Here is a 27984-nt window from a genome sequence, read left to right as displayed (position 1 = left end):
CACAGGCAACTTAAATCTAACCTCGATAAATAAAACCAAATGTTTATTTACACCAAGAATTCCAACACTGGATCTTTCACATATGAAGGACAAAGTATATATACACAGCAAGGGGTAGCAGGGCTGTAACAAGGGTGCTTTTCCGTTGTCAATGATAATATTTGTCCACAATTACTGATCTACCATTTCAGTTAAGTTAACGTCTGCTCGCTCCTTCCTCTCAGTGCATATTTACAAGACTGTGAGGTAACTGGTATTCTCACCACATGGCACGTGAGGGAGGGGATGGCGGGTGAAGATGTGATATCGGACTTGGCGCAGTCTGATTTTTCCAGCTTTTAAGTAGCCACCAGCTTGAAACCTATATAAACAATTTAAAAACAATATACCCAATAACAAACTAACTCCAGAGATCCAAGCCAAGCAATGGCAGGAAGAACCCTCTGGGAGAAAGGGGCTGATCAGAGCACGGCTCGCTCTGCAGGAGCGCCTTTCTCGGGAGGCGGCAAGGACTCCAATTGGATCAGTAATTCATCTTTTAAGACTAAAATTACATGCAAGGGGGTGAGTTGGCATTCTGGTTGGCTCCTAAGGAGACATGATTCAATCCAATTAGGGTTTCAGACATTATCTGCACTTACTTCTTTTAAGCTTATACCACCTCTCCATACTGGAATTGTCTCCTCAGCGTATCCCGGCTGAGTCATACGCAGGACATGGGGTTAAAGCGAGTGGTACTTTAAGAATCCCCCTCCCCTGCCTCACGAAGACTTGGTTTGGTAGTCTCTGGAGAACAGCACGATCCCCCAAAGTGTAGGCTCGTGGAGGAGTAATGGTGGGAACATGAAGAGAAGAGATTTCCAGCAGGATGCAAGAGCTTGGAAATGCTGTTGATTCATCTTTGTTCTTAAATGAAGAGTACTTTTTGGGGGGGGGCGGGAAAAACTGTCCGAGAAATATTCCATCTGTAGGTATTTTCAGGGAATCCCCTGAGTTACGAAAAGTTCAAGTAAAAAAAGAAAAATCAGCCTATAATAATTTTGTATATAATGACTGAACTACTATAAATCCACAAGCAACAGTTCAGACACGGTGCCTCCAAAGCGTTCATCCCCTCCCTTCCCCTGCCAGGCACGAGCTGCGTCCTGAGGAGAGGCGGAGGGGGAAACCTCTTCCCCACCTGACTCAGCTCAGGCAGCAGGAGACAGAGCCCATCACTACTGCTGAGCGCCTGCAGCAGCTGGAACGGGCATCCCCAGAGTGGTGGTGGCAGAAATGACGGGCGAGCCTGCTAGAGGTCCGAGGGGTGAAGGTGTTGGCACTGAAGAAATCCCTGGAAGAGAGACAGGTAAGCAGGAGTTAGAGCGAAACCAGTGCATCGCTATCCAGGACGGCTCGGCTGCTTAAATGAAGTGGGATCTTTGCAGGTCGGTTTGCTGCCGCTTTCTTACATTTTCAGAGCTGCCAAAATAAATTGAGATTAAAGATCTGTCACTGGTCTCTGCAGCCTCTGAAAAAAGGGCAGATTTGCATACATACGCGTGCCACTGAGGGGCAGACGTATGGCAGGATCGCTGCCCTTCAAACTCCTGCCAAAAATCCAACTGCAAAGCACTTTTTAAAACGAGACCAGAAAAGCAGGTCAGGCTGCAGCGAGGCCGTATTTATCGCTCTCCCACCCGCTTCGTCGCAGCCCTCCTTGCCCTTGTCATCGGTCCCAGGAGATGACCCAACGCCCCGCCTGCACAACTCACTCTCCTGGATCCTCACATCCACAGGGCGCATAGAAATGCTTTGAAGTGCCACGCACCAAGAAGAGTGAAGAGCAGAACTGACCTGACATCATACTCGCACTGCTGACAGGAGTGCTGCCACCCGGCATGTTGGATGAGCCCATCCGAGCTTGGTCTTTCACGATGGGATCTAGGAAGAGCACACTACCCTTAGATGCCGTGTTGCCAGGCAGCAGCTGAAGCACGCCGATTGCCCGCCACCTCTGTGCTCAGCCAGTCCTGCCAAGCTGCCTACGTCAAATAATATCAACCATCATCTACCGGAACACAGAAGTTTCCGCCAGCTCCAGTGGGAAGCACCCAAGAAGGTACCAAGGTAACATGATCAGTGAAAAGTCGCCTAAAATGATGCGCTTTGGAGTTCAGCAGGACTGCTCGATAGCAAAAGCTGAAGGAAATGAAGGTGAAGTTGACCTCCTTTCCATGCTAAGCAGCTGCATAATTGCGTAAAGCCAAACCCAGAAAATGGGTGAAGCAAGCAGAAAGATTATCACAAATTACAATCGTATGTCACATCTCTATACGCATCCCACAGCAGCCTGTGTGTTGTAATGAGCGTCACTGGAGCTTGCAGTCTTCTGTAAGATGTCCCCAATTTACTGGCCAACTCTCTATCTCCAGCTGCGGGTAAATAACGCTGCCATCTGAACAGAGACAACCCCCTCCTGCCTCTCATGGCCACTGCATCAGACAAGGGAATTTCAAATTTTGCCCCTCCTCAGGCTGAGGTCAGTACAACCTGGATCTCTGTCGGACACAAGCTAATTGAGCTGTCCGTCCAGCTCTCACGTTCAAAGCTTGCAGCTTTACGAATGCTCATACTTGCAAAACATTTCACTTGAGCATTTGCCACAGGCGTAGCACAGATATATGCTGTTTGTTAATTACATGAGTCTGTTCAACAGCAAGGAAAAAAAAGAATATAACTGAGCAAATACTCATATTTTGTGTTGTTACAGCTGTCTCAAAAAGCTAAATATTGATTTGTGAAAAACAGCAAGTGTTTAAAAACTTTTACTAGTGAAAGTTACATTTTTGCTTGCAAAACCAAGACCTGGATATACCATTCACCAAGGTACACGTTTAGTACCAAAAGGAGTTAAAAGGGCCCGTTTCTCAACAAACCAGTTACCTGGGTTTACCAAAACACCGGAATCCACGTACCCAGACACCTGCTGAAAGCAGCACGTTGAGCACCGTGCTTCTTTAACACGGTGCTGCTGATTCACTAGCCTGACACAGGCATGTAACACTTTGTTTCCTCGGCTGGCGTAGGTGGCAGCGGCCTATTTTATCCCCCCGAGAGACAAGCAGCCTCAGCTCCGGCGCAATTACTTGCAAAGACCAGGCTTATCGCTGCCGTTCTTAGCCTCTATCTGCACAACCTACTGGGACGGAGATTTCCCAGAGGCGGAGGAAGAGCTCTTTGGACAGCAGCTGATGACAGCAGCGGATACTTACAGAAATAGGGGTGTTCCATGGCTTCTCTTGCTGTGAGTCGTGACTGGTGATCATATCGCAACAGTTTGTCTAAGAAATCCAGGGCTTCTGGACTCACCAGATGTTGGTTCTCACTGTGAACAAAGCGCTCCCATCGCTTACGGGAGTGTCTGTAGAAAAAAGATAGCCAAATCAGGCTAGGCAGAGGACATGAACGCCAAACGTCACTTTTTTAAAGAGCAAGAACCGCAACAGATGTCTGTCTCCGAGAGGGGCCGCTGCCTGGTGTGGCAGCACCGGGGCCGAGCCGTACCGGAGCAAGAAGCAGCAGTACACCGTGTCTCCACGCGGCGGCACAGCCACCACAGCCCCGGACAGCATGAGGACTCAAGTTCAGAATGGATTTACAGGCCTAAAATCCCAGCTTCTGCTCCCCTCTGATGCCCCCAAGCTTAGCTCTTTGTAGTTTTGATATGTGTCACACAAAATAACTCTGTGAGGGGACAAATATGTAAATGCCATCTGAAGCAGCACCTGATGTTCTGCACTGTAATTCTGAGAAACACCGTTTTGTTTTTTTCCCCAGAATACTTGGGAGAGCGTTTGCCCTTCATGCTTTATGCTCCGGCAGTTCATTTATTGCCTAGATGACATTTAAAAACCTTTCCTCAAGTCCATTTGCAGATAAAAGACCACGGGAAGCACTGGTAAAAGGGATCAAAGGCACAAAGTGACAGTTCTCAAGAATCTTGGCTCTGATTTCTCTAAGTTTTTGTTCACTTCAAGGTCTGTTGACAAAGCAGTAGCTGTCCGGGTCTACCAAGAGCTCATGAGCTACTCTGGACCTTGGCTCACCTGCCCAAGATGTCATTGAAACGTGGATCCAGTTCAATGTTGTATTTGTCAATGTAGTCATACAGATCTTCTGTTCCCAGCACCTTGGCTATCCTCACCAGCTGGGGACAAACACAACAAGTCGTCACTACTGTGAGGGTACGATAACGCCAGAGCCAGCGTGAAGATGCAGCAGCACATTCCTTGGGGAGCTTGAGCTCGATCTCAGCGGTCTGAACCGTGGTCACCCCGTGGCTCTGACCTCCCCCGCCACGTACAGTCACAGGCATCGTGAACGTGGCTCCGCTCACAGCCGGAACGTAGTAACCCACGGCAGCCGGGAGGGAGCTGCACACCCTAGCGTCACTAAACCCAGAGATCTTGCAACACTGACTCCCTTTGTAGCAAGAAAATATTCAAAACCAACGGGGTGAGAAGGCAAGAACGCTGGTCAAAAAAGCAGAAACTCTGTAACGTGAAGGGTGAAGCGCCACCCCAGGGGCTCCAGAATGAAGGTTTGAGAACAGCAGGTCACTGTTCTTGAACGTCTGCACGTTAGTTCAGATGCACGTGTTAAAGTATAAAAATTTGGGCCTAAAGGTAACACATCAAAGATTTCAGAATCTATAGAAAATGGTACCAAATTCACAGTTTCTATACAGAGGGGAGGGAGGGTGGACAGTGGCAGGGGCTTTCTGCGTAACCTAACCTCAGGAGCAGTAGATCTACGTACTAGAGCACACCAGCCTTACTATAACTATTGTTATAACTTTTTCCAGATGTCCACTGAGGAGCTCATAAATACAAAGCACTAGAAATCTATTTCTATTTAATTGGTTAGATAATCTTGCACACTTGAGAGAAGGAACGTGGCTTCAAAATGAGCAAAGAAGCCATTAGAGAAATGCTTAAATTCTTCTTCGGATCCCTCGACAGAAGCGTAAGCAGGAAACCTTCATTGTGCTAAGAGAACAGAGATTGTACGTGACCATCTCTCACCTGATCATAGTTGTCATGGCCATGGAAAAACGGCTCCTTTCGGAATATCATACTAGCCAACATGCAACCCAAGCTCCACATGTCCAGACTGTAATCGTACATCTGTACAAAACCAGAAGGACACTTCAATTTCTAATGAATTAAGCAGAACAGGCTCCCAATACTAACAGGGTCCCCCCTCCCTCCGGTGACACAAATGTGGCCACGTTACACTGGCAACAGACTGAAATATCTTCGTGCATCTGCATCATTAGATCACTGCTCAGCTCGGCGTTCCAGTTACTCAAACTGGGATACAGCGATTAGCAGAACAGCAGGTATCCTATTTCCATCCTTCCCCATAAAGATATTAAAGACCAGTGCCTTTTTCTATTTTCACTGCCGACTTCAATGTTATAAATCATAGAGAAATACGTGTTGAGAAGGGAAGCACCACAAGCAACAAGGAGTGGACTCCACAAGGTACCTGGGCAGATGAGGAAGTGCCTTCATCCAGAACCAGATCTGAAAGTCGACAGTAACACTGCTATTTCCAGCCCACAGCATTTCCATAATGCAAACTGCCATCAGATACGTGGCTGTTTTTATAGCTTAATTTAGAAGTTCATGCAGTACTAGCTATTCCCACAAGTACTTTGTTTCATTCCTGTACCTTACTGCAAAAGCAACCTTGCTAAAAAAAAGTATTCAACATTTGTATTCCAAGATCCATGACGACAGTTCTGCGGCTCTTCCGCAGGTCCTGAGACTACTCATTAGTTTCTTTAATGCAGTGGCTTTATAGCCACTGCTTTCTGTGACACATTTTAGAAAGGACTGTCTTTAGCTTCGGGTCTCTAGATACCTGAATTTCTGGTTTGCTACCTTGAAATGGCACAGCCTTTCCATATAGAAGTTAGTGATAAATCCTGGTAATTCTTACCTGATAATCTACAAGGAGTTCAGGTCCTTTGAAATATCTGGAAGCCACTCTGACGTTGTACTCTTGGCCAGGGTGATAGAATTCAGCCAAACCCCAGTCTATTAGTCTGAGCTAGAAATGGTAGAAAACAAAGAAAACAGGCTCAAGGGATGCCCCAGCTCTCCAGTGGCTGAACCACACTACAGGCAAGTTTAGTCTGAAGCTTCATTTACAAGTGTTCTGTTTAGATATTCTCCCCTCACCCATGATCACCAACCAGCCTAAATAAAACACGTCTCCTTCCCAACCCTGTCTATGGGTTACACGTAACCCGGAAAAGCAGCGTATAGAATTTCATTCTACATTTCTCCACATGATGGAAGTGCAGCCCCCCTTGAAGATGTCTGCTAGTACCACTACGCAGGAGTACCCAAAAGGGATCCTAATTTGCCCAGAGAAAAGCAGGACCTCTCCCTGCCCCCCGTTATTACCTTTCTGTGCTCGTGGTCAATCATGACATTGTGAGGTTTGACATCTCTGTGCATGATTCCCATGCTATGGCAGTAATCTAGAGCCTGTAGGTGACGTACAAAGAAACAGACGCTGGAGTCACAAGAACCTTTCACGTTCAATCATATTCAGAGGTATTTCCACATATACCAAGTCTAACTAGACGACAAGACTTTACTGCCCAGCGTTATATCCTGGACTAGACTTGCGGGCCACAGAAAACACCTCTAGAGCCCCCTCCCAAAGGCAGGTCCCAGCAATGGACGTGTTTTGCCTTCACCTCATGTACTTCCTCATAAAAATGGAATTTCAGAGTCCCTAAGAGCAGAGTTACTAGCCACTGTTGATCAAACAAGCCTCCCCTTCTCCAGACTCCTGAGGAGAAACTATTTGTTTCAGAAGAATGGACAAATACATTTGACTCACATTACATTAGAGCACAAAACCAGCCAGTAACAGCTTACGATTTTCTGTTTTCAGAGGCTATGTGTATGTTTGATTTAGGATCTTAAGTTATCTCAGTGTACCCAAAGGCTCCGCTATCCTCAAAAAAAAGGACTAGAATTTGTTACAGAAGCAAAGTTGAACAATTGATACTGATTTGATAAATATTTTTCTGTCCAATTCTTCCATAGGCTTTCTCTTCCCTCCCCGCTCCCCTTAGTGACAGGATAACCATCTCTATAGGATTAGCTGAGTGCAAATCCTAGAAATAAACCAATAAAATAGCAAAACACCAACTTACCTTCAAAATCTCATACATGTAGAATCGAATATCATAATCTGTTAATGTCTGGTATAATTGCTGTGGGATACAAACACATCCTATCAGTGTTCAACACAAGAAAAATATCCCATCCTGGCCCCTCCAGAGCAACCCAGCCCTGCTCTCTGCCGCTGCAGTCCTCCAGACCCGTTTGGAGGAAAAGTTCAAGTTTCCCAAGTCACTCCGATCCCACGCCCGACCCATCAGCCTGTTCCTCTCCCCTTACAAATCGCACACACAGTTTACTTCCAGCTCTGCTCAGACAGCGCGTTCAGTTCCCGTCATGAACTCCCCAGGCCGCACTTGCCCACCACCAGCACGACGCATTATGCCTGCAGACCGGGTCTCAAAAAGACCGAGGGTGCTCTGCCACATTACGCAGCTATTCCAGATGGCATTGCACTTCCCAGAAGTATGGAAAGCCACAGAAACAGCTGTCCACATTTAAAGTGGTTCCAATAAATAGTTATACACCGAACATAAAAGCAAAACGTTTCAAAAAGACAGGCACTGGTGGTCCACAAGGTAACGGATTCATTTGCTCCGAAGGTTAGAATACCACTTGGAATCTGGATTCCCATCTTGTAACTTCTGTGGCAAAATGGTCCTAAAGGACTAATTACAGACTTCTGTCCCAAGCGTATTTACCTCTAAAACCAGTTACTATGTTGGAAGGAAATGATGAAATAACCTGCCTGCCTCCTAGATACTTGGCTTTCCCCAGAAAAACATGATGAGTGGCTTTCAAAAGGAAAACATTAGCAGTTCACATCCCACACTGTACCTTAAAGTCTGTGTTGTTTACATGTTCAAAAACCAAAGCGGGTGTCCGAGACTGAAACAGAGAGAAAAGTGTTCAGCCACGTTAAGTTGAGATAACACGTTTTCATTTAGGATAACGAATTAAACCATTTTTACTCCTAAAACTGCTAGAAGCCCCTCTGCCTCAGACATAGTTATGATCCCCCTCAGAGAGAGAAAGCAGAGCCAAAGCCCGCAGCCCCCGGCAGCGCTGTTTGTAGAATGAATTAACTTGTCTCAGTTCACTGGTATCTCACCCTTACAGAGCGAGGGGCTGAAGGGACCTGTGGGGGAAGGGCCCTCTAAAAGAAGTTAATCAGATTAAGAGCTGATCTGATTAAGCAATTCAAAAGCAGGATTTAAGAGCAGGGGAAAACAAAAAGCCAGATCAGAGCTGAAGTCAAACACAGCAACTTCACCCATAACCCCCGTGTACCCTTAAAGTTCCTTCCATACTCACCACAGGATCTTTTACTATATCTGCAAGAGTGATTATATTGGGACCGCCTCGCAAGTTCTCTAAGATCTTGATTTCACGCTTGATTTTCTTCTTTTTAACAGGCTGAAGAATAAAAACCCAAAGCGTAAGAGAAAGCACTCCAGTAAAGCGAGGCTAACAGACAGCTCAACATCCAGATGACCAAGGCAGGTGACTGCAAGTCAGCAAAATGCACTGGAGCCTTTGCAAGTTAGGTTCAAACAGCTAGATTTTGCTGTTACCTGACTGTGCATCATTCCAGTAAGGGCTGAAATATCTGCAGTCTCCTTTCTAACCATACAACCCTGACAGCTACAAACATTAGTTTCATGTCAATAAGGGTTAGGAAGATGGCTTTTTTTTTTTTTTTTTTAAACTGTCTGACCATGATCTGATAGTCCACACCTTCGTAACTGGCACGTGGCACACGCGGAGAAGTCCGCGAGCTATCTGAGGGTCAGGCAATGAAGGTATTTCACCAATCAAGGCTGTGGAATAACCAGCATCCAGGAGACGCTTACTCAATCTGGGAGGATATTACATGTGCAATGGAACATGCAGAGCAGAAATGAAAATTTTAAGGTTAGAAGTTCTAAATCTAGTCAGTGGCTTTAAAGGAAATGATCCCATTAGCTCATAGGCCTCTACGCACATGACAGCATGCCAGGGCACTGGTAGCTAGAGGAGGTGAGAATTTTCTAGTCAGCTGTTGAAGTGTTGCTTAGCTCCAAATAAAAATGTGTTGCACATCAGAACTTCTTTAAGACAGAGGCTAATTCCTCACAGGCAGAGATCTGACTTAATAACCAAGTGTAGGGCTTCCATAAGGAGGCCTAAAATGATGGCCTATTTCACTGAATGACCCTCCAGAGCCAGGCTTTAAGGATTTCAGTTTTAGAACATCGAACGTTTTAGACCAAATGCTGCACTTTCTGGCTGCCTGATCACCTCCAGATTTTATCTTATGCCCAATCCCCAGCTCACCTTGAGAATTTTAACAACTACTTTTTCATTATTTGTAATGTTGATGGCTTCAAATACTTCACTGTATTTGCCTCGGCCTAATTTTCGAACTAGCTGGTAGTCATCTTGATTTCTGTGGAGATAAAAAGTTAAGAGTTCCAAAGAGCTCAGTCATTTCCATCCCAATTTACAAACCGCCCCTTAACACTAAATCGCTGCCTCACCTTCCAGACAAGGTGGATTGACTAGTGTCTTACATCTCCTGAACGCGATGATTAAGAACGAGGAGAGAAACAGGGAGCTTCTACTCGCCCAAGTGAGATTCAGTCCAGAACTTATTTCTTCTGTAGTAGGTAACATAAGCCCAACTATGCATTTCAGCATCAGCAAACTCGAGCTATCCCTTCCACCGGTCTCTCTATACTTGGAAGCTACATTTTTCCTTGTTTAATGTTGTTAAAAATCAACAAAGCCAGTAAGACCAAAAATGTAAGTGCTAGCCTGTTTAAAAAGAGCCTAGGCACAAAACACCACTTACACTCAGAAGGCTGCGCACATTTCAGAAACCAGGAACTGCAAGAAAGCTGAGGGCAGAACTTAGCCTAGGCTACAAAAAGCAGGAACGCAGAGCTACGAAGCTGGCATTACTGCTGTCTGATTCTTGGACGGTTTAGTCATGAGCTCAGTTTAGACACCTCCTTCCTTCAAAAAGAAGCAGACATGTCTTTTCCAGTCACTCGCAGAGAGCTGAGCAACAAGTCACAAAATAGCATGTACCTATTTAAGCCTGCCGAGTCTCTTCACTCACACAAGTCGGAAGCAACATCAGATGTCTTTTCATTTCTTTTCAGCCCCACACCCAGGGCTGGTTAGGCTGTTTCAGATAAAGATTTTCTGCCCTCTGAAAGGACGAGCTTTCTGACTACCTGGCAAAAATTATTCAAAGCAAACTCTTCAGGAAGCTGCTAAAAACGTTCTTGCACTGCTGAGGATTTAAAAATTTGACAAGAAACACTTTCAGACGCACAACAGGTTATTTTGCCGCTTCTGCAATTCCGAAGAAAAGCTGTGATCCTAACACTGCCATGCATGCTAGACATCTGCCAAGGAGCACGAGAAAGCCTAACGCAGCACAGGTGCCTGAACTCCCCATGCACCACTATGCCAGACCCTACAGGGATCGATCCCAGTCCAGGGACATCGCTAGGCGGCCCAGAGACTTACCCCCACTCAACGACATGCGACTCATAGTCCCAGTACTCCCGGGGTCTGTGTGTGTTCACATCCGTGTAAACTCTGGCCCTGCTCGGCACGGGTCCCGACATATCAGACAGGTTGGCAGGCGGAAATGATGAGATGTCAGAAATCAGAGGCTACCCGAACTGCAAAGCTGCACAGAGGATAAAGGCCTCAGATTCTTCCACCTGCAGAGAAAAAATAAACCAGAGGTTAAAATCTCGAGATACTATAAAAATACTTAAGTTAATCATTAAAAGCTGCTGAGCAGGAGAGGCTGGAGCCCAGCCACAGGCCTGGGATCGTTTGTCAGAGCTTGAAAACAATGTCTGCTCTCCGTCACGCAGGACAGGACCGCTTGGCCCCGCTAGCAAAAGTAACACCACCCTCCCCCCTCGCAGCTTTCAGTGTGTAGTTTCCAGCTTATAGTTGCAAAGACAACTTTCCAAAAGGGAAGAAATGCAACGTGCTCCGTATCCGCAGACAGACTCCTTCCTTTCAGCTCCAGAGTGAGAGCAACAGCCATCGGCTGCGATCTCTCCCCCACCCGGGAAGAAGTCTTGTACCAAAACACTTCCTTCACTCGAGGTTGCACAAGCATCACCTCTTGCAATGCCCTAATAAAGGATGCTGCAAACAGAGCGGACAGATCAGCGAGGTCACCTGTGCAACCTCAGTTAAGCGCCTTCTGAAGTTTCAACTTCTAGAAACACCAATTTTCATTTAAATCAGAACTTTGGGATTTACTTGCAGCTCTTACAAGGATTGAAGCCTTTCATGTGCTCACACACAAAGGTTTGTGTGGCTAGGTCGATTCATTCCGTGGAAGGAAAAAAACCCTGAACGGATCCACCACTACTCTGCCCTTTCCGTCCACTGGAAAATGCAGGTACTAACCGAAGCGTTTATGGACTAAGCAAGGCTGGTCAGCTCAGGAGCAAGTTTCTGGAGGGGAGCAGAGAAATCCAGACACTCTGTCAGAGCATGGATCTCCTCAGTATTAAGCACCCTCCCACCCATATATTACTGTACAGGCTTGTATAAAACAGCTTAACGGCATTTCAACACAATCACCCATGCTGCTTTCCCCACAAAATAAAAATTTAAATGTATTCACCCGAAAGCAGCATCAGGACCAAAACGTTATCCAAAGGTAAGATTGCAAAGTCTGAATGTCACTCTGGGGATTCTCATAGCACAACATTTTTCCCATTTCCACATATTCTGAAGAAGGCTTTTGCTACTCTGTTCAAGCCCTCCTGCACGGACACCTCATCCCACCACCTCGCAACAGCTACCTTCTACACATAACCCAGCGCCCACCTGAAAGCGAGCAAGACTTCCAGAGCAGGCAGCCACTGGGTCTCGTCTCTGGGCTTACTTAAGGAAAAAAGCAGCGCCACGCTGTACAATGCAATTAAGTCCTAGCAGAGACAATAGCATTCTCCAGAAGATGTAGGACATTTATAGTGATAAACTACATCCACGGTAATTAGACTATCATGAGGAAAAGCACATCCCCAACTAGCGAGAGAGTGAGACAAGAAAGGACATCGGGAAGATCTCAGAGAGGCCAGTCATTATGAACCATTCAGGGATTAAAGGGCTTGAGGATGCTCGGGAGACTTCACGGCAAAGCAAGGCAGCCAGAAGAGTTCTGCTGGGATGGGGCACCAGTTTTGGCCACAACTTTCTACAGTCAAGGCATTAAATCGGTCCAAAAGACAGCGGCATCTGTGCTGGGTTATGGTGCTTTACCCAAACATGAAAGAAAAAATCCTGCTGCAACAGTCTAAAGGTGTTTCTTTGCATTCTGCTTGTCCAAAGGACTTGGTAAGCACCTCCACTTCTTCCTCCTCGCAATGTGATTTTTGCAAAACTTCTGTTAAGTTTTATCAGTATTGAGACTAGTCAAAGTAACTCGAAAGAAAGTTACTGGATGTCAGAGAGAAATACTCTACTTTCTGAATATTTAAGACAACAGTAACTTACTGTTTTATATCAATATTGTCCTACCTAGTATAAAAGTAGTGCCTTTGCACCTCTCAAATCTTTCACGAGTGAAAGCCGACACATTTTTAAACGTTTAAGTGCATCCCTTTGTCAGCTTTCAGAATAACTTACAAGGAAGGAAGCTGTATCGGAGCATGAAGGCGCGGTGTTTGGCGCGTAGCTTACGGCAGAGACTGTACAGCCCTGTTTATAGGAAGGCACTCAATCAGTGGGCAACGCTATAATCTAAACGAACATAACATATTTATTTGCTATGCCAATCTTATCCCTTCACAGAAAACGGGCAACTGCCAGACTCCAGGAGGAAGTAATAGCCCCATTAATCAGAAATTAATCAGAAAGACCTAGAAATCTGCTCAGAGCAGTTAGCTTAAGCTACCAGGATACGTCACACCAGAAGAACATTCTAGAAGCAAAATCCTGCTCTGTTGGCAGTGTCCTGCCATTTATTCGAGGTCTGCAGTACTTCAGTCTGCCGCAAGGACCACAGCAAGAACCGCTGGCTATGAAGATGGTGGAGGACCTGGGGGACACAGGTCTGATGTCCTTCACCGTGTCACACAACTCCACCAGCAACCGGTTCTGCAGAAATGGAGGCAGAAACGTACGCGAGGTCTCCTCCTGGCGGGGCTAAGCCTCCTCAGGTGGTACGGACCTTGGCAGCCCGGGTTGGTTTCTGACCTACTGACACACAAACGGTGTTGGAGGCAGCTCCAGGTAGACGGGGCTGCGGCAACGCAGCCCCAAGGTTAAAGAGGGACACGGCACTGCTCCAAAGCCCACGACAGAGCTGCGGCCGAGGTCTCAGCCCAATAAAGGATGGATGGGACACTTCAGCCAGGTCTTCAACTAATGGGACAATATGAAGTATTACTAAAAAAAAAAAAAACAAAAACCAAAAACCTATTCCTGGACAAAATGCGAGTCCTCTAACAAAACACACTTCCAGAAGATTAGGCAGCAATCATCTAAGACCTCAAACCATTTATGTGGCATGACTCAGACACTCAGAAATTAGATGCCTATTCCAAAAATGTATTCAGGCATTAACAGAGCATGCAAGTTTACTAGAACACTTTTAGTACAGTGAAATTTATTCGATTTCAAAGTTTAATCACTGTGTTTTTATTTCTCCTCATGCCATATGCTTCTGGCAGGACACACACCAGCTAATTTCCTCTGCCCTATACTCCTTGCGTGGGAATTAACTGAACCTATATATGTCTAAGATGACTTAGCAATTTTAATTTTTAAGCACAACTCAGTATCAATAAAGAACACAGGACTGCTCCACCTCATCCAGCATAGCAAGATTAGTTTCAGCAAGGAAAAAAAAAAATAAAAAAGAAAAATCAATCACATTATCTAAAGACATCAAATTTCACAGTGGCTATTTTTTGTCACGCGGCTCTAGCCTAGCACAAGCTGTACGTTGTAACAGACTGCTCAGAGAAGGGCTTTTTCAGGAAATCATCGGGCTGGAGCTTCTAAGAATGGCACACAATGCCTATTTGTGAAGGCAGGTATCATTGTCTACTGTTCTTTATACAGGAAGAGGAGAGAGTCTACACAGATAATTTGGTTTGAAAGCAAAGGTCTGCACAAACACAAACTTACCCTGCCTGAAAGCTTCTCGCTCTCTCTGCTCAAAACTGCTAAGGAATTTGTATACATTTTGCTTTCACTGCCTCTAGAGAGGGATAATTTTGCAATGGATCCAAGCTTTGACAGAAGGGACCAACGCAAATAGGGACAAATAATGGGGCCAGGAGTGGTCATGCAAATGTCAGTTTAGCTCGCAGTTTCAAGGCAGAAAATCTACACTATGAGCAGCGATTACACCTAGATGAGATGAGTGTCCTGAGCTTGTTATAAAAGATGAAGTCTATTTCTGCAGTCAGAATCCAAACAGAACGTGTCATTAATTCCTGTGTTAATGACAGACTTGTAGAATAATTTATAGTGGGAGAGACTGCTAAAAGTAATCTAATCAAAGTACATCTAATTAGATCAGGTTGCCACGTCCAGTGTAGTCTTGAGCATCTCCAAAAAACACAATGCACCTCTAAAAATTTTAATTTCTCTGGTAGAGAAGTGCTTAACTAGGAGACATAACCATGAGCTTTTAGGCAACATACCAGGGATCACAGGGAAGAGAAAGCTTCCAGCTCCCGTCTGACACACGCTGCTCAATGCGAAGGCTTGCCTGTGCAAGGACAGAAAACAGCTCTTCTCTTTTAGCACTTGTGGTGACACCCCTTGGGAAGACATTACCGAACAGCGCTCACATGGTAGCTACACCAAATAAGGAACATGCAAAAATTTCAGAGCCTGCTTTTCCCACCTAGGCCCGCCCTTAAAAACGCCATTTAAGCATTAGCAAACTGCCAATTAGCTCATCTCTTACGCAGCATCCTTACCAAGAGCACCCCCCAGGACCCTGGTCAAAAAAAATTAAAAAAAAAAATCCCAAGAACACAGCCCAATACAGCACTGCATGTACAACTGATAATTACTCCGCAGGAGTGCCCAAGAGCCCCAGTCAAGAGACAAAAACAACTGTGCTGCCGCCATATAGGAATTTTTTAATTGGAAGGTCTATTAATTAAAAGAGATCAGTTCTTAAAAGTTTGAATTATTCTAACAGTAGCCTATTGTCTGAGCAGCTTGGTAAGCTAGACTTTTTGTGCCTAAAGTTCAATAAAAGGATAAAAAGGCTCTCAATGTTTACTTTGAATTTGAGTTTTAAAACATTTTAATTTAAAGCACTGTTACAACCCCCCTCCTTTTTAAAAAGGGATTTTATCATCCTTACAATGCACTCTAATCCCAATGGCAACCCCCACCACCATGGGGGACTTGATTTCTTGTGAAGTATCCGTACTTACGGCACCTATACCCAATTAGTACAGGAATTTCCTAGGCCCTCTGTCCTTCCAGATGTATCCGCTTACAGCAAGTAGCAACAAAACATAGCTACGAAATCTATGCAAATTACTTTCTGAGAAACACACCTACTTAGGCTCCAGTGAAAACTCACCTTTTTTTTTTTTAGTCAAGAATAACTGAGATACTGGAATCTTTTTTTTTCCTCCTTTTACGTGGAAATGTTCTTGGCACGGCGCTTCCCCCAAGCACACAGTTACTCAGAACCTTAAACCTCAGAAGTTGCACCAGTATGACGCAGCGCACATACAGGCTCCCAGTGAGCTGGAAGCCAAGAGCTTCCCAGAAGACTGGTGTCCCTGCAAGTGCTATCCGAGCGATGACCTTTGTGGGTCAGGTTTGGAGTATAAATAATGCACCCAAGAACACGAGCACGGCTTGACACCGGCCTCCCTGAGGATTGCTGCTAACAGCACGACTTGCCCTCAGCGTGAGCAGTACGTCGCCGCGTAGTTCCAAGTCCATCCCGACAGAGCAGAGCGAACTCGGTGAACTACGGTCAACACCACATAAACAGGATCATTACCGATGACCCACCTGAACTCAGCTTCAGTTAGCGGAGAGCTGTCACAAAGGCGTAAGAAAGGCCCTGAATCGCACCAAGCCAAACTCAAAGAGCCAAGAAAGTATTTCCGTCACTTTATCAATTCCAGATAGACCATCCCAGACAACCTCGTCTTCCTCTCAAGGAGAAAGCGAGACGCACAGATTGGTCAAACAGGTCTAGACACTTTCCTCTCCCTTCTACTTTCCCCACGTAAGCTCATTACCAGCTGCGATTGTGACAGACTAAGACTGTAAACAGGCTAAGACAGACAGCAGCCGGTTCATTTTGAAAACAGAAAAACCCTATGTCAGCTGAGAAGAGCAGAATTACAGTAAGTAGCCTGGAATCAAAAGGTTGTTCCTCTCTTTTATCCGCAACTGCAAGTGAGACATTACCTTTCATAGTAAATGGCTCAAACCCAGCCTCTGAAATCATGAGTGTATAATGTGCTTTATTAGTCAGAGGAAGCATTACAATTATCAGATAAAATGGATTATGATTTCCTTCACATAGCCCATTTATCCCTTGCCTGTACGCCTCCCAGGGAAGGAGCACTCACTTCTTCAGAGTTTGAAGAACATCTAGTACTGGATAAACACCACTGAAATTAAAAGATAAAGACATGCTTAAATACTACCGTACAGCCTACTGGCAGCCAACGTTAATCAAAACCCAGCTTACCTTTAAAAGAAGACATAATAGCAACCAACTTCATAAAAAATATGTTCTATCTCACAAAAGAAATCTGATTTATGTATTTTCACGATGCTCGAACTGCAGCAATACGAGTATGGAACAAATGACCTCCAGAAGTCCCTTGCAACCTATATTTTTCTATGATTTTATAGCTGAAATAGAAACAAGCCTTGATTAACAAAACTGACATTTTACATCCTTTCCTGAAGACCATTTACCTACTAAAGGGACAACATCAATAGAAAAGCAGATTTCAAAATCTAATTGAGTTTAAAAAAAAAAAAGCTTAGGTTTGAAATCAAACTTTTCTCTTGGTATTTTTTTGGAACAGCACAGTCTGCTCTAACTACATTTTCCCATCAAAATTGTATTCCAGGTTTCTTTTAAATAGCTGGTTGTGTCCGGCTGTGGAAAAATAACAAATCATAATATATAACAACCACTTATAACGACCTCAAACATTCTCTTAAAAAAGAAACAGTAATAGTTGTGATTTAATTCAAAATAAGACATGACCAGTCACTAGGGAAAACAGTTGACAGGTATAGTTAAACTGGAAGAAACATCTTGGAGTAATTCTGCAATAGCAATGTCCTAAAATTGAGCCTGGTTCTTCCTTCATCAGCTTCGCTGATTCCTCCCCAAATTCCTTGCGGTTCCTGCCAATGAAGAGGTCATCCCTTCTAACGAGGATCACAATCCATAGCGAAGTCACAGGACCGACGATGAAAAGGTTTTACGTAACTCCATATTTTATGATAACCTCCACAGTCTTGGGGAAAACTTAACTCTCCCACTTCACAAATGTAGAAAGCAGCGTCTATCACGTCTGACACTCTCCAGGTTGCCCTGGCAGTATCGCTGGTGCCCACATGCTCTCCTAGCAGAAGTTCTGCCACAGTTAGTCTTTATTTTTGCTCAGACCTGTAACGGCTAAATTTTAGCAGAGCTTACACAGACCCCCTGCGGGTCTCCGGCATCTCAGCCTAGTTGGACAACCGTCCTCTGCAAAACTTCAGTGCTGGTAACAGCACGGGTACCTGGGGCGGAACAGCCGGGACTTTCTCCAGCAGCAGCAAGCTGCCAGCGACGGGAACGCTCCTCACTCCGTCTCGTAAGGAATTTTATACACAACAGTCAATTTTGAAAGCTCTTCTCTTCCCACTTCTCCTCCAAAATCATGGACTCTCCTTCATATTTTCAGAGCTACGCCAGTCCACAGCACACAGAGCAAAGGGAAAGCTTTTCCTAACACAAAGACACCGAGACTGATCTTGGATGAGGCCGCGTAGCCGCAGTGGGCAGCGACACCAGCAAGGCACCCAAGCCCCGGCAGCTGAGTGCAGGCTCTGCTGCTTTCCCACGCCTGCGGCTTCTCCTGCCACCATTCCCAGACTCCCACAAATCACAGCGGGCATCATGACTGCCAGCGCTGAAGGCTCCTGACACAATCAAATAAAAATGGCTGCAAACATAGCCAGGAATTACCAAACCAACCAGTCAATACACACACCCCAAAAGAGAAACCATGACAATACTCTTCTGCTGGCATCTCCTCCCCGACAGTTCAGGCCGAGCAGGGAGCGCAGGGAAGGCGGGGGGGTTTTTTTTGGAGGCACATCCCTTTAGCTCTGACCTACAGCCAAAGCGAGAGCACGTGCAAGGACTTCAACACAAAGTGATTCTTTTTCTTCCAAGAGCGTTACTAAAACCAAAGTTCCTAATGCTGGAGCTTTGGACAGTATTTTCCAAGAAATCCATTACCAAAACTACCGTTTCTGGGATCCCGGCAACACCAGGTAACTCTTCCTGAAGGCTGACAAAGGGGAATGTTTCAGCACCACTACGGGCTCTTCACAGCCAACACCAGGTCAACTGGCAGCGTCCTCTGGAAAGTTCTACCTTCCTAATTACTGCTAAGTGACACAGTTGTTTTCCTCATTAATTAGTAGGCACAGAGTACTGACAGGCCAATCGTTCAGCTGATTTGGCTCCTGTGGTTCACGTACAGAGAGTGATTTAGCCAGAACTCAGACAACTGAACTGTACCTACCATCTGTAAAAGTTATAAGTTTTAAATTGAGCTGATTGTGCAATTCCTAGAGGCAGGAACAGTTACCAGAGCCAAAGGATAAACCAGCATACATCTCATGTAACTATTTCTTCAGGAAATCCCCGTGATCAGCTGTTCCCATCGACCAGGCGATGCACTGCAAACCATCTTCACGGTTCAGCTGGCATCCAGAAGGCTCAGCAAGAGACACCCGGTGCAAACCCCTGCCAGAAAGTAGAAGTTCTAACATAATTCTCTAAAAAATCATCATTATTAACACAAGATGAACCCAGCTACAACTGTTCTGAAAATCAAATGGAAAAAACCAGCTATTAAACTCCAGAAATCGGTATCTACTCTGCACTGGGTACCCTAACACAACACACCAAGTGCTGGGTTTATTCAGCTACAGCCAGACAGGCAGCTCTCCCTGACGTTGCAGGCGATGTAAATATATCGACTCAGATTTTAATATTTCACACCAGCGTTCTGGAGATTAACTGAAGCCTGGCGTCCACAGCATCCATCACTCAGCGTAACCCAGCAGGGACACGAATGCTGAACCCACCCTCGCCATGCCAAACCGACCCGCACCACTGTCGGCCACGTACCAGGCCAAGTTTGTCCATCTACACAGCATCTTTCTTCACACCTTGCAACCACCCAGTAAAGCCGCTGCGCAGCATTAAGTCACAACTTAGGACACGTATACATTTATATGCCTGGTAAGACGCATACGTTGGACGCATGCCTGGATGCCATACGTTCTGAAACACCAAAACTTTTAATTTGTAAGCGGAGTTGACACAAATCTGGATGCTGCACAACTTCCTCAGTGAGCAAAAAGCCCCCCTTTTCCTTCTGGAGTCGAATCAAAGTGCTGCTTCATCTGCAGAAGGCAAGGCTGGAATTTAACAGCACACTGGTAACAGGTAGATAGATCTGCGACAAAACTTGTAAGAGGAGGAACGTTGCAGGAGCTCTTGCTTTTCTGTACTGGAAATTAATTTGTTGTGCGTATCCACGCTCATCCATTTTCAGAACACTAAAAATAAGGATTTACTGACAACTCATGCACACGTATGCAAAGATGTGCTGAGAAACTGCCTTCTCTGAGGGCTTTGGCCAGAACACAGGAGAGGCACCATTTCACCTCCCTGGACACGCAGGAGGACTTTGGGGGTACTTCACAACATGGCGAGCCCTCCCCCACCCAGCGACAGCAAGTTCTGGCACATAATTCTGTGTTAACACCCCAGAACACGCTGGACTCTCCCTACACTTTAACTAAAAAAGACTACTTTACCCTTTGGTTGTTCCAGAAGGTGCAAGGGCAGAGGCCTACTTCTCCGCAAAAAGAGAATAACTTCAATTTTCTAGGACTGCTGCTAACACTTGAAGACATGACTGTCCATTTGGCAACCTGCAGCCAAATTCCACCTTGGCCCAAAATCATTTTCCACTTGCATGCACTACATTTTATTCGCCATTCCCTTCAAGTAAATTGCCATACTATAATCCAATCCAGCCATTAGATGAAGCAGCTGGACAGCCTGCTTTAGAAAGCACCTCCCTGCAAACGGTAACATTCCTTAAAAATTAGAAATCGGTCATAAGAAGGACAGCAATTAAAATTATTGAAATTGTAACCTTCCAAACATGAGTCTGTGGTGGTATTGTCTTGAGTCCGCAAAGAACTCCAAGGTCTCCCTTCTGCTCTTCAGCTTCCCAAAGCAGCAGCATGAAATGGATAATAAAATCATTTGTTTGAATAAAACTGTCCAGAACAGTCTGAACAAAGAGCAGGTAAGGCTCGCGTCAGGCTCACACTGCTGCTCCTCTGTTGTGACGCCTGAGCAACAGAAGATATCCGTGAACCACTCATCCGTGAACCACATCAACAATCCCATTTCTTATCAACCTTTCCTACCGACAGATAGGTTTGGCACCTCGATAGCAAACTGGGTCCAAAAAACAGCTTGGAAAGCCACCCTGCTTTCAGCAAGAGCACTAGTGCCAGTTCAGAAAGCTGCAGTCTCCTCTTCAAAGCAGTTTTTCTAGGTCCAAAGGAGAACTCCTTTTCTCCCATTAGGTTCTGTAAATTCCAGGAAAGTCAGCTCTTGGAAGCCCCTGGAAGGAGATATCCAAGCTCAGAAAAATTATCCAAGACTTGTCTTGCAATCAAAACCAGCAGTCTTTCCTGATCTTAAAATCTGTGGGGTTTATTCTCTCAAGACCCTTACGGGACAATAAAATCTAACATGGCATCAATCTCACCCAGATAGCTTATAAAACAGATACCTTAATGTAAGCAATTCAATAATGGAGGAACAGCAGAGGTGACAGGTCTGGTAACCCAGAAATAAATCCCTGCCTCTTCAGAAATGTGACATGAAATTAATCACACCACCACAATGTCACCCATTTGCTTCTCCTGTCTTCCTTTCCCTTATTCCTCAGAGGACATGAGGAAAGACAAAAAGAGAAAATTAGTTCTGTAAGGAGAAAATGCAGAAAAAGAATGCAAGTAGAAGCTGTAAGGACACCCGCCATTTAATAAAATTGGAAAAAGTTACGTCCCCGTCCCTTTTATCATATTAGAAACACAGTTTCTTTCTCTACAGCTCCACAAATCCATAACCACCTTTTGACACCCTGCCTTCCCAAGGTTCCTACCACAAACCTATTTCGTGTCTATTTACCTCACCTGCACTACTTGAAAACGCCCCAAATCTCAAGGAGGGCATTCTCGCAAGTCCTTCCATGTCTCACCTTCAGCAAACAGTATTTTACCAAGTCCTTCCCCAGTAATCCCCACTCACAGGTTTGCATCTTCATTCTCACGTTTCATCAGCTTTTTTCAAGTAAACAAGTACCATTTGCCCCCTGCACCAAACTCCACTCAATATCATGAAACATTCTGTGATCCAATTTCCTCCACATTTGCTAGAACCTACTGCCAATTTTACTATCCCTCTTCCAAAGAGCCGTATTCCCAACAGAACCCATTTCTCCTCAATCCATGAGCCCACGTGCCCTGCCAAACCCAGAGAACCTGTTCTGAATCTCCCACTTGGAAGTGTCTGCTTTCTCCTCCAGCATCCGATTCTCTCACCACATTTTTCCATATTCTGTGGCTTATCCCCACCCCAGCACGTTACCCGGCTACTCAGCTACACTGGCTTCCCCTCCTCTGCTCCAGCCAAGGCCGAGATGATGCTACCTTCCTCACTCCAGGGTTGATGTTACCTTCCTCAACCCCGTTTCAACTCCTCACGGGCAGCATCCGACTCGGCAAGCTCACCGGTCTGAGCTGCAGGACACGTACGCTGAGCTCTCTGCTACCGCCCACACTGGGAACTAGAAGACAGCAAAGTTTCACTAACAATGCATAAATAATAGAAATTATATTACCAGGTAACAGAGAAAGGTGAAAAAAAGGAAATCTCTCTCCATTGCCAAGATGAAAGGGAAGGATCACTGCCTACCACCAAAGGTCTACGTACTTCTTACAATAAGAATTGTATGGCAGTGCTGGGTTAACGGTTGGACTTGATGATCTTAAAGGTCTTTTCCAACCTAAACGATTCTATGATCCTATGATAATAGACCCTTCTCTGCCAGGAGGCATCCAAAGAGCCAGACTTCCAGCCCCAAGACACGGGCGGATCTTCTCCTGAGGGTGGAAAGCAGACTGCCCTGCACACGGGAGCGGACGCTCTTCTGCCGGTGGGAGCCGCATCCTACTCCAGTTTTCTTTTTCCAGTTACAGACACAGCGTGTGTCTCCACAGAGGACGTACCACCGCTGGTAAGTTTTACCCATGCAGAGCATTGTGCTGCAAGAACTGGAACGTTACCCTCGTCCTAATTCTAGGACTAATTAAGGAGCTGATCAAGCTTCATGCTTTCCCCAACTCCTGCCTAAAGTCCTCCCAAGCACAGTCTCCCCTCTCCTCGCACAAGCTTTGCCCTTTTCTACATCACACCGACATGAACAACGCACAGGACGAGCGACTTCTCTGCACCTACCTATGCTACACTCGGAACCCGCGCTGGCAGAGTCGGATCCAACACCCAGGTTGATTGGCCATACGGCGTGAACACCAACTCCGTTTGAGCCTAAATATTTTGAGTAATTATTATGTTTTTGAAAAGAGGGAGCGTTCAAAGAGCAAACTAAATTGCTACCTGCCCCCAAGCAGAAACGCTGCTGCCTCCATGTGCTTCTCTCTAAAAAGACGATGTTGCCCCCAGCCACCCCCGACGGGTGCCGACCCTCAGACGCAGAATGAGCTGCTCTTCCCAAGCCGTTCATGGGGCACGCCAAGGACAAAGCTTGCACGAGCAGGTGAGCGCACGTGGAGCGCACAGCACAGCCACCTCCAAAGAGGTGCTCGCAGCACCCAGTTTCGTAGCCTGGCATCAACATTCAGCACGGGAGCAGCTCTCCAAGACCCCAACCTGGTGGCTGGTTTGAGCAGTGCCCATCCCGCGCCACTGCAGACCTCTCACTGGTACCGGAGCTCGGCACGGGCGCGAAGGACCGCGCCGCTGAACAACACAGGCTCAGGATCCATAAATTTAACTTGCAGAAGTGAGGCACAATCCCTCGTGAGTCTCTGCATAGATCAGCCGCTGCTGTCAGCAGAAAATATACCGATGACTGAGTGTTCATAATCCAAACTTTATTGGTTGTACCCAAAGCCCTTAGTAAGAAAGAATAAAGTAATCTGACAAACAACACGCATGGGGTTTCATAATCTCATCTGCCCTTTCGTTTACAAAGCATATTTTACCAACAGCCACGCAGCCTGTTGCCCCAAGGCACAATTAACCAAATTACAGCAAGGGCGAGACTGACCACCGCTGCTTTCAGAAGAGAAGAGCGATTGGTGTGGAAACCTGTGAAAACCACCTTCCCCTCCCCCCAGAAAGGCCCAGAACAGAGTCCCTGCGCTGCTGGGGGTGGGAGCGAGAAGAAACAGGCCTCTCTTTGCCCCTCCGCACACCTCGCAGTCCCCCGCTTTTTTGGGCAGGGTGGGGAAAAGGCAAAACAGAGCCTTTTAAGTAAATAACACCTACACCGCCCGAACGTGCGAACTCGGAGAGCTGGGGGAGGGGAAGGCCACCCTTCCGTGGGCCCTGCCCTTCCTGCATGGCCGGGGGCAGCGGGCGGCCCCGGAGCTGCTCCCAGACCAGGCCGAGGGCAGCCGAGGCGGCCTCCCCGCAGCGCCCTGCCCTGCTCCCCGCCCGGGGGCACGGAGGCCCCTCCGCGGGCCGGAGGCGGCGGGCCCTGCCCTCCCCTCCGCGCCGGGCCGGCCCGTTCCCCCTCACCACCGCCCGCTCCCCCCTCAGCGTCGCCGGGCCGGGCCCCCCCCCACAGCGGCCCAGCTCTCCTGAGGGGCGGCCCCGGCCCCTCAGCCCACACCGTGCCCGCAGCGGGGCGAGAGGCGGGGGGGGGGGGGGGGGCGCGGGAGACACGGTGGCGCCTCCCCCCCATCGCCCCCTCCGTCCGCCCCCGCCGCGTAGCCCCAGGAGGGGGCCCGGAGCCGCCGCGGCCCGCCGATACCTGCCGCGGCCGCCCGCTCGCCGCCCGCCCGCCGGCCGCACACAGACAATATGGCGGAGGCACAAGGCTCGGCCGCCAGCCGCAGGGACCAGAGCGAGGCGCGCCGGAAGCGGAAATCCCGCAGCCCCGCTGGCGCGCAACGTGCTGCGGGGGGCGCATGCGCAGGAGCAGGCGCGCCGCGGGGGATTGTGGGGGCTGTAGTCCGCGGCGGGGTGTGCGGCGGTAACGGGCCCCGGCGGGGCGGCGGGGGCTCCGGGCCTTGTCCCCGCTCCGCGCCACGGCACGGGCAGCTCGGGCCGCCCCGTGAGGCGAGACGAGCTGAGGCGAGGCGGCGGGGCCGGTAGCCCAGCGCGGCCCGCCCGTGTCGGCCTCCCTCGCCCCGCGGGGCCCGCCGCCAGGTGGCAACTGCGGCCCGCCGAGGCGAGGCGGGCCCTTCCCCGGCCCCGGGCCTGCCCGCCCGGCCCCGCGGCCCGGGGACGCTGCAGACCGGCGGGGGCCCCGGACTGCCCCGCAGCGGGGGATCCCCGAGCCGCAGGGGCTGCGGGAAGGGGCTGTGACCCCCGCAGTGCGAGCAGGGCCGCGGGGCTGGGCTGGGCCCTGACCCCTTCCAGGGCCCGGTGACCTTCGCTCGCTGCTTTTCGTGGTTTTAGCCCCAATTTCCTGTCGTGCAGCCCGGGAGATCAGCTTTACCCCCGAGGGTTGGCCAAAGCAGGTCGCACACTGAGCCCTCTGTCGCAGGCTGAGCCCGGGGGAGGAGGAAAGGCAGAGGCACAGCCCCGGCCCCTCCGCCGCTTCCCCCAAAACCGCCCGGAGCCCCCGAGCAGGGCAGGGCTGCGCCCCAGTTCACGGCACCCACGCAGCCCTGGGCTGGTCGCTGCCCTGCCACCGCGGCCGGGCTCTGGCCAAGCGCTGCAGCCCACCCGGAGCTGTCAGCCAGGACAGGGGTTTGTGCTGAGCCGCGTCCGAACCCCCCGGAGCCCCCCATACCCAGAGCCCCCCGTGCCCGGAGCCCCTGGGTGTGTGGCACAAGCAGCCAGGAGCCAGCCTGGCCCCCGCCAGCCACGGCCTCATGGAGAGCCAAGCACGGCCACGCTTCACCCCGCTTCCCTCCCGGTGTGGGAGTCTCCCCCACGGGAGGCCGCTGGCCCGAATCTCACAGCCCCTCACCCCGGGTCACTCCCATTAGGTAAAGGAGCAGCTCGTCTTGGCGGGGGTATCTCCCTCTTGCGCTTTCCTTGTATTGTACGGGCCTGGGTCATCGAGGAAATCTTACAGGTCCTTCTGCTGCCGAGTGGTCACGGGGGAAGCCCGGCCCCCTTCCCCCCATTGTCAGCGGCCGGGCCGTATCCTCGCTCCGAGCCCCGGCCCCTAAAAATAGCTCTTTGTCAGGCGATTGTTCCGACACCTTCGCGGCGGCATTGACGTGGGCCGGAGCGGGAGAGCGGTGGGGTAGGTGGAGGGGAAGGGCTGGAGGTCCCCCCGGGACCGCTCCGAGTATTCGCTGCTGATAACGGCCCCTGTTGTGGGGAAATGGGCTCCCGGCGCCCGGCTGCGTGCCGAAGGCCTTCCCGTGCCGCTGCCTGCTGCCGCCCGACAGTCACCTCTCCCCCACCTGTCCCAGCCCTCTGCCAGCTCTGCACCGGACCCCCACCCCGGGGTCCCCAATGCGGGGACGCCTCTGCCCCGGGCACAGGGGGTGGCCGGAGCCTTCCTGAGCCCCTGGTTCAGCCCCCTCAGGGTGGGGTCCAGCCCCGCACCCCCCAGCCGTTACCCCCAGGCTCCGCACGTCCCCCTGCCCTGCTCACCCCGATGGGGTCAGAGCAGGCAGAGGGCTGCCCCGGCGGGGAGCGGGGTTGCCGGAGGGTGGGAAGGCAGCCCAGACCCCCGCCACGTTTCGGAGGGGTTAAGCCCAGCCTTGTAGAGCTGTCCCTGCCGCGGGCACCCGCTCGTGCTGGGGAAGGGGCTGTGCTGTGGCAGGATGGGGCTCAGCCCCTGCTCCCAGACACCCCGTCCCCAGCGCCGATCCCCAACGCCTCCTGGGAGCTGCGGTGCCCGCGGCCCCCCGCACCCGCTCAGAGGGGCCCCTCACGCTGCACGGCCCCGCGCAGGGGAGGCACCTTGGGGAGAGCCCCCTCGCTTGTCACCCCCTGCCACCCCAACCGCTGTCAGCTGGAGGTGACCGTCCCCCCGGGGCCTTCTCCTGCCCGGCCACCCCAGCTGTAGAAACAGGATTTTATTTCCCATGAGCATGAGCAGGTCTGGATTAAAATAAACTCCTGGCCCAGATCCCTTTTCTGGTGTCGCAGGAGATGCTGTTTGCTGCAAGCGCTGCCTGCAGGCCTGCTGAGCGCCCGAGCCTCGACCGTCCGGGCTGTGCGTCCCTGTGGCGGGGACGTGCCCAACTCTCGGGGACATCTCCCTCTCCCAGCCGTGCCCGGCCACGCTGGCTCTCGGGGACGCTGGCCCTGCTCAGTGGCCATCCCCAGGCCGGGCTGAGCCCCCTGGGGCTGCTGGCCATGGGGCAGGGCACGGGGCCAGCCCTGCTCTGATTACCCCCAGCGCTTTTTCCTTTTTCTTCCTTAATTTACTGAGTGCTAAATCCAAATATTACAACTTCCCCTCCGCACCGCTGGTTACGCAGGCGGCCCCCGGCCGGGCATTGTCTTATTGTTTGTGGAGGGAAGCTCCAGCGGGAGATTAACCTGGCGTTCACCCCGCGCCGCGGCTTCACACCCTGTCCCTGCCGCCGGGGCCCGCGTCCCTGGGGACCGTGGCTGGCACGGGGTCCTGGCAGAGCGAGCAGCTCCGAGGGGTCTGGTGCACGGGGGGACGCAGTGGGGTGGTGGCAGCGGGGTGCCTGGCAGTGCGGGTGCCCACGGAGTGCTTGGCGTGGGGCTCAGCGGCTGCAGGGTCACTGCTGGCCCTGGTGGGGTGGCGAGGAGCTGGCGGGTGTCCTGGGGGTCTCAAGCAGAGCCTTTGCCCCGTTCCTTCCCCAGGGACCCTGGCAGGGTGACGGCAGGGTCAAGTACGGTCTGTGTCTGCCGGCACGGGGAGGCAGGGGCTGCCCAGCGCCCCAGCGCGGGGGCCATCACACTGACACCTGGTCTGCCTGTCCCGTCCCGTCCCATCCCGTCCCATCCCATCCCATCCCATCCCATCCCATCCCATCCCATCCCATCCCATCCCACCCCATTCACCCCATCCTATCCCAGCCCTTGGTGTGCCCATCCTTCCCCGGTCCTTCCCCCTGCCCTGCCCTGGGCAGCAGAGCCCTGTCCCCCTGTCCCTCTGTCCCCCTGTCCCTCTGTCCCTCTGTCCCCATGTCCCCACCTGCTGCCATCTAGACCTTGGGGGTTGCTTCACAGCCGTTTGCCCCCAGGTCCGACAGGGCTGGGGGTGACCTGTGATGCTCCGTCGATCGCTGCGGTCACTGCAAC

At 49.5% G+C, this 27984-nt stretch overlaps 1 protein-coding gene across 2 annotated transcripts; it reads right to left on the bottom strand.

The window, feature by feature from the left end:
• Window positions 1–22: 22 nt before the first annotated feature.
• On the bottom strand, window positions 23–24642 carry CSNK2A1 (casein kinase 2 alpha 1). Of its 2 annotated transcripts, none has more exons than XM_082326040.1 (13): window positions 24548–24642; window positions 10710–10909; window positions 9507–9618; window positions 8505–8606; window positions 8028–8078; window positions 7223–7282; window positions 6459–6542; window positions 5989–6099; window positions 5067–5168; window positions 4089–4189; window positions 3255–3403; window positions 1837–1923; window positions 23–1333 (listed from the first exon to the last, which is right to left on the bottom strand). In XM_082326040.1, the coding sequence occupies exons 2-13, from the start codon at window positions 10808–10810 to the stop codon at window positions 1218–1220; spliced, it is 1176 nt and encodes a 391-aa protein (XP_082182166.1). In that variant the 5' UTR covers window positions 10811–10909; window positions 24548–24642; the 3' UTR covers window positions 23–1217. The 2 variants fall into 2 exon arrangements, with proteins under 2 accessions (XP_082182166.1, XP_082182167.1); XM_082326041.1 differs by lacking the exon at window positions 24548–24642 and adding an exon at window positions 14873–15020.
• Between the last annotated feature and the right edge of the window lie 3342 nt (window positions 24643–27984).

Source organism: Platalea leucorodia (genome assembly GCF_965183815.1).
Source record: "Platalea leucorodia genome assembly, chromosome: 13".
In the NCBI taxonomy this organism is placed as follows: domain Eukaryota; kingdom Metazoa; phylum Chordata; class Aves; order Pelecaniformes; family Threskiornithidae; genus Platalea; species Platalea leucorodia.
The sequence above is the reverse complement of the archived record's forward strand: the minus strand, read 5'-3'. Positions and strand labels throughout refer to the sequence as shown.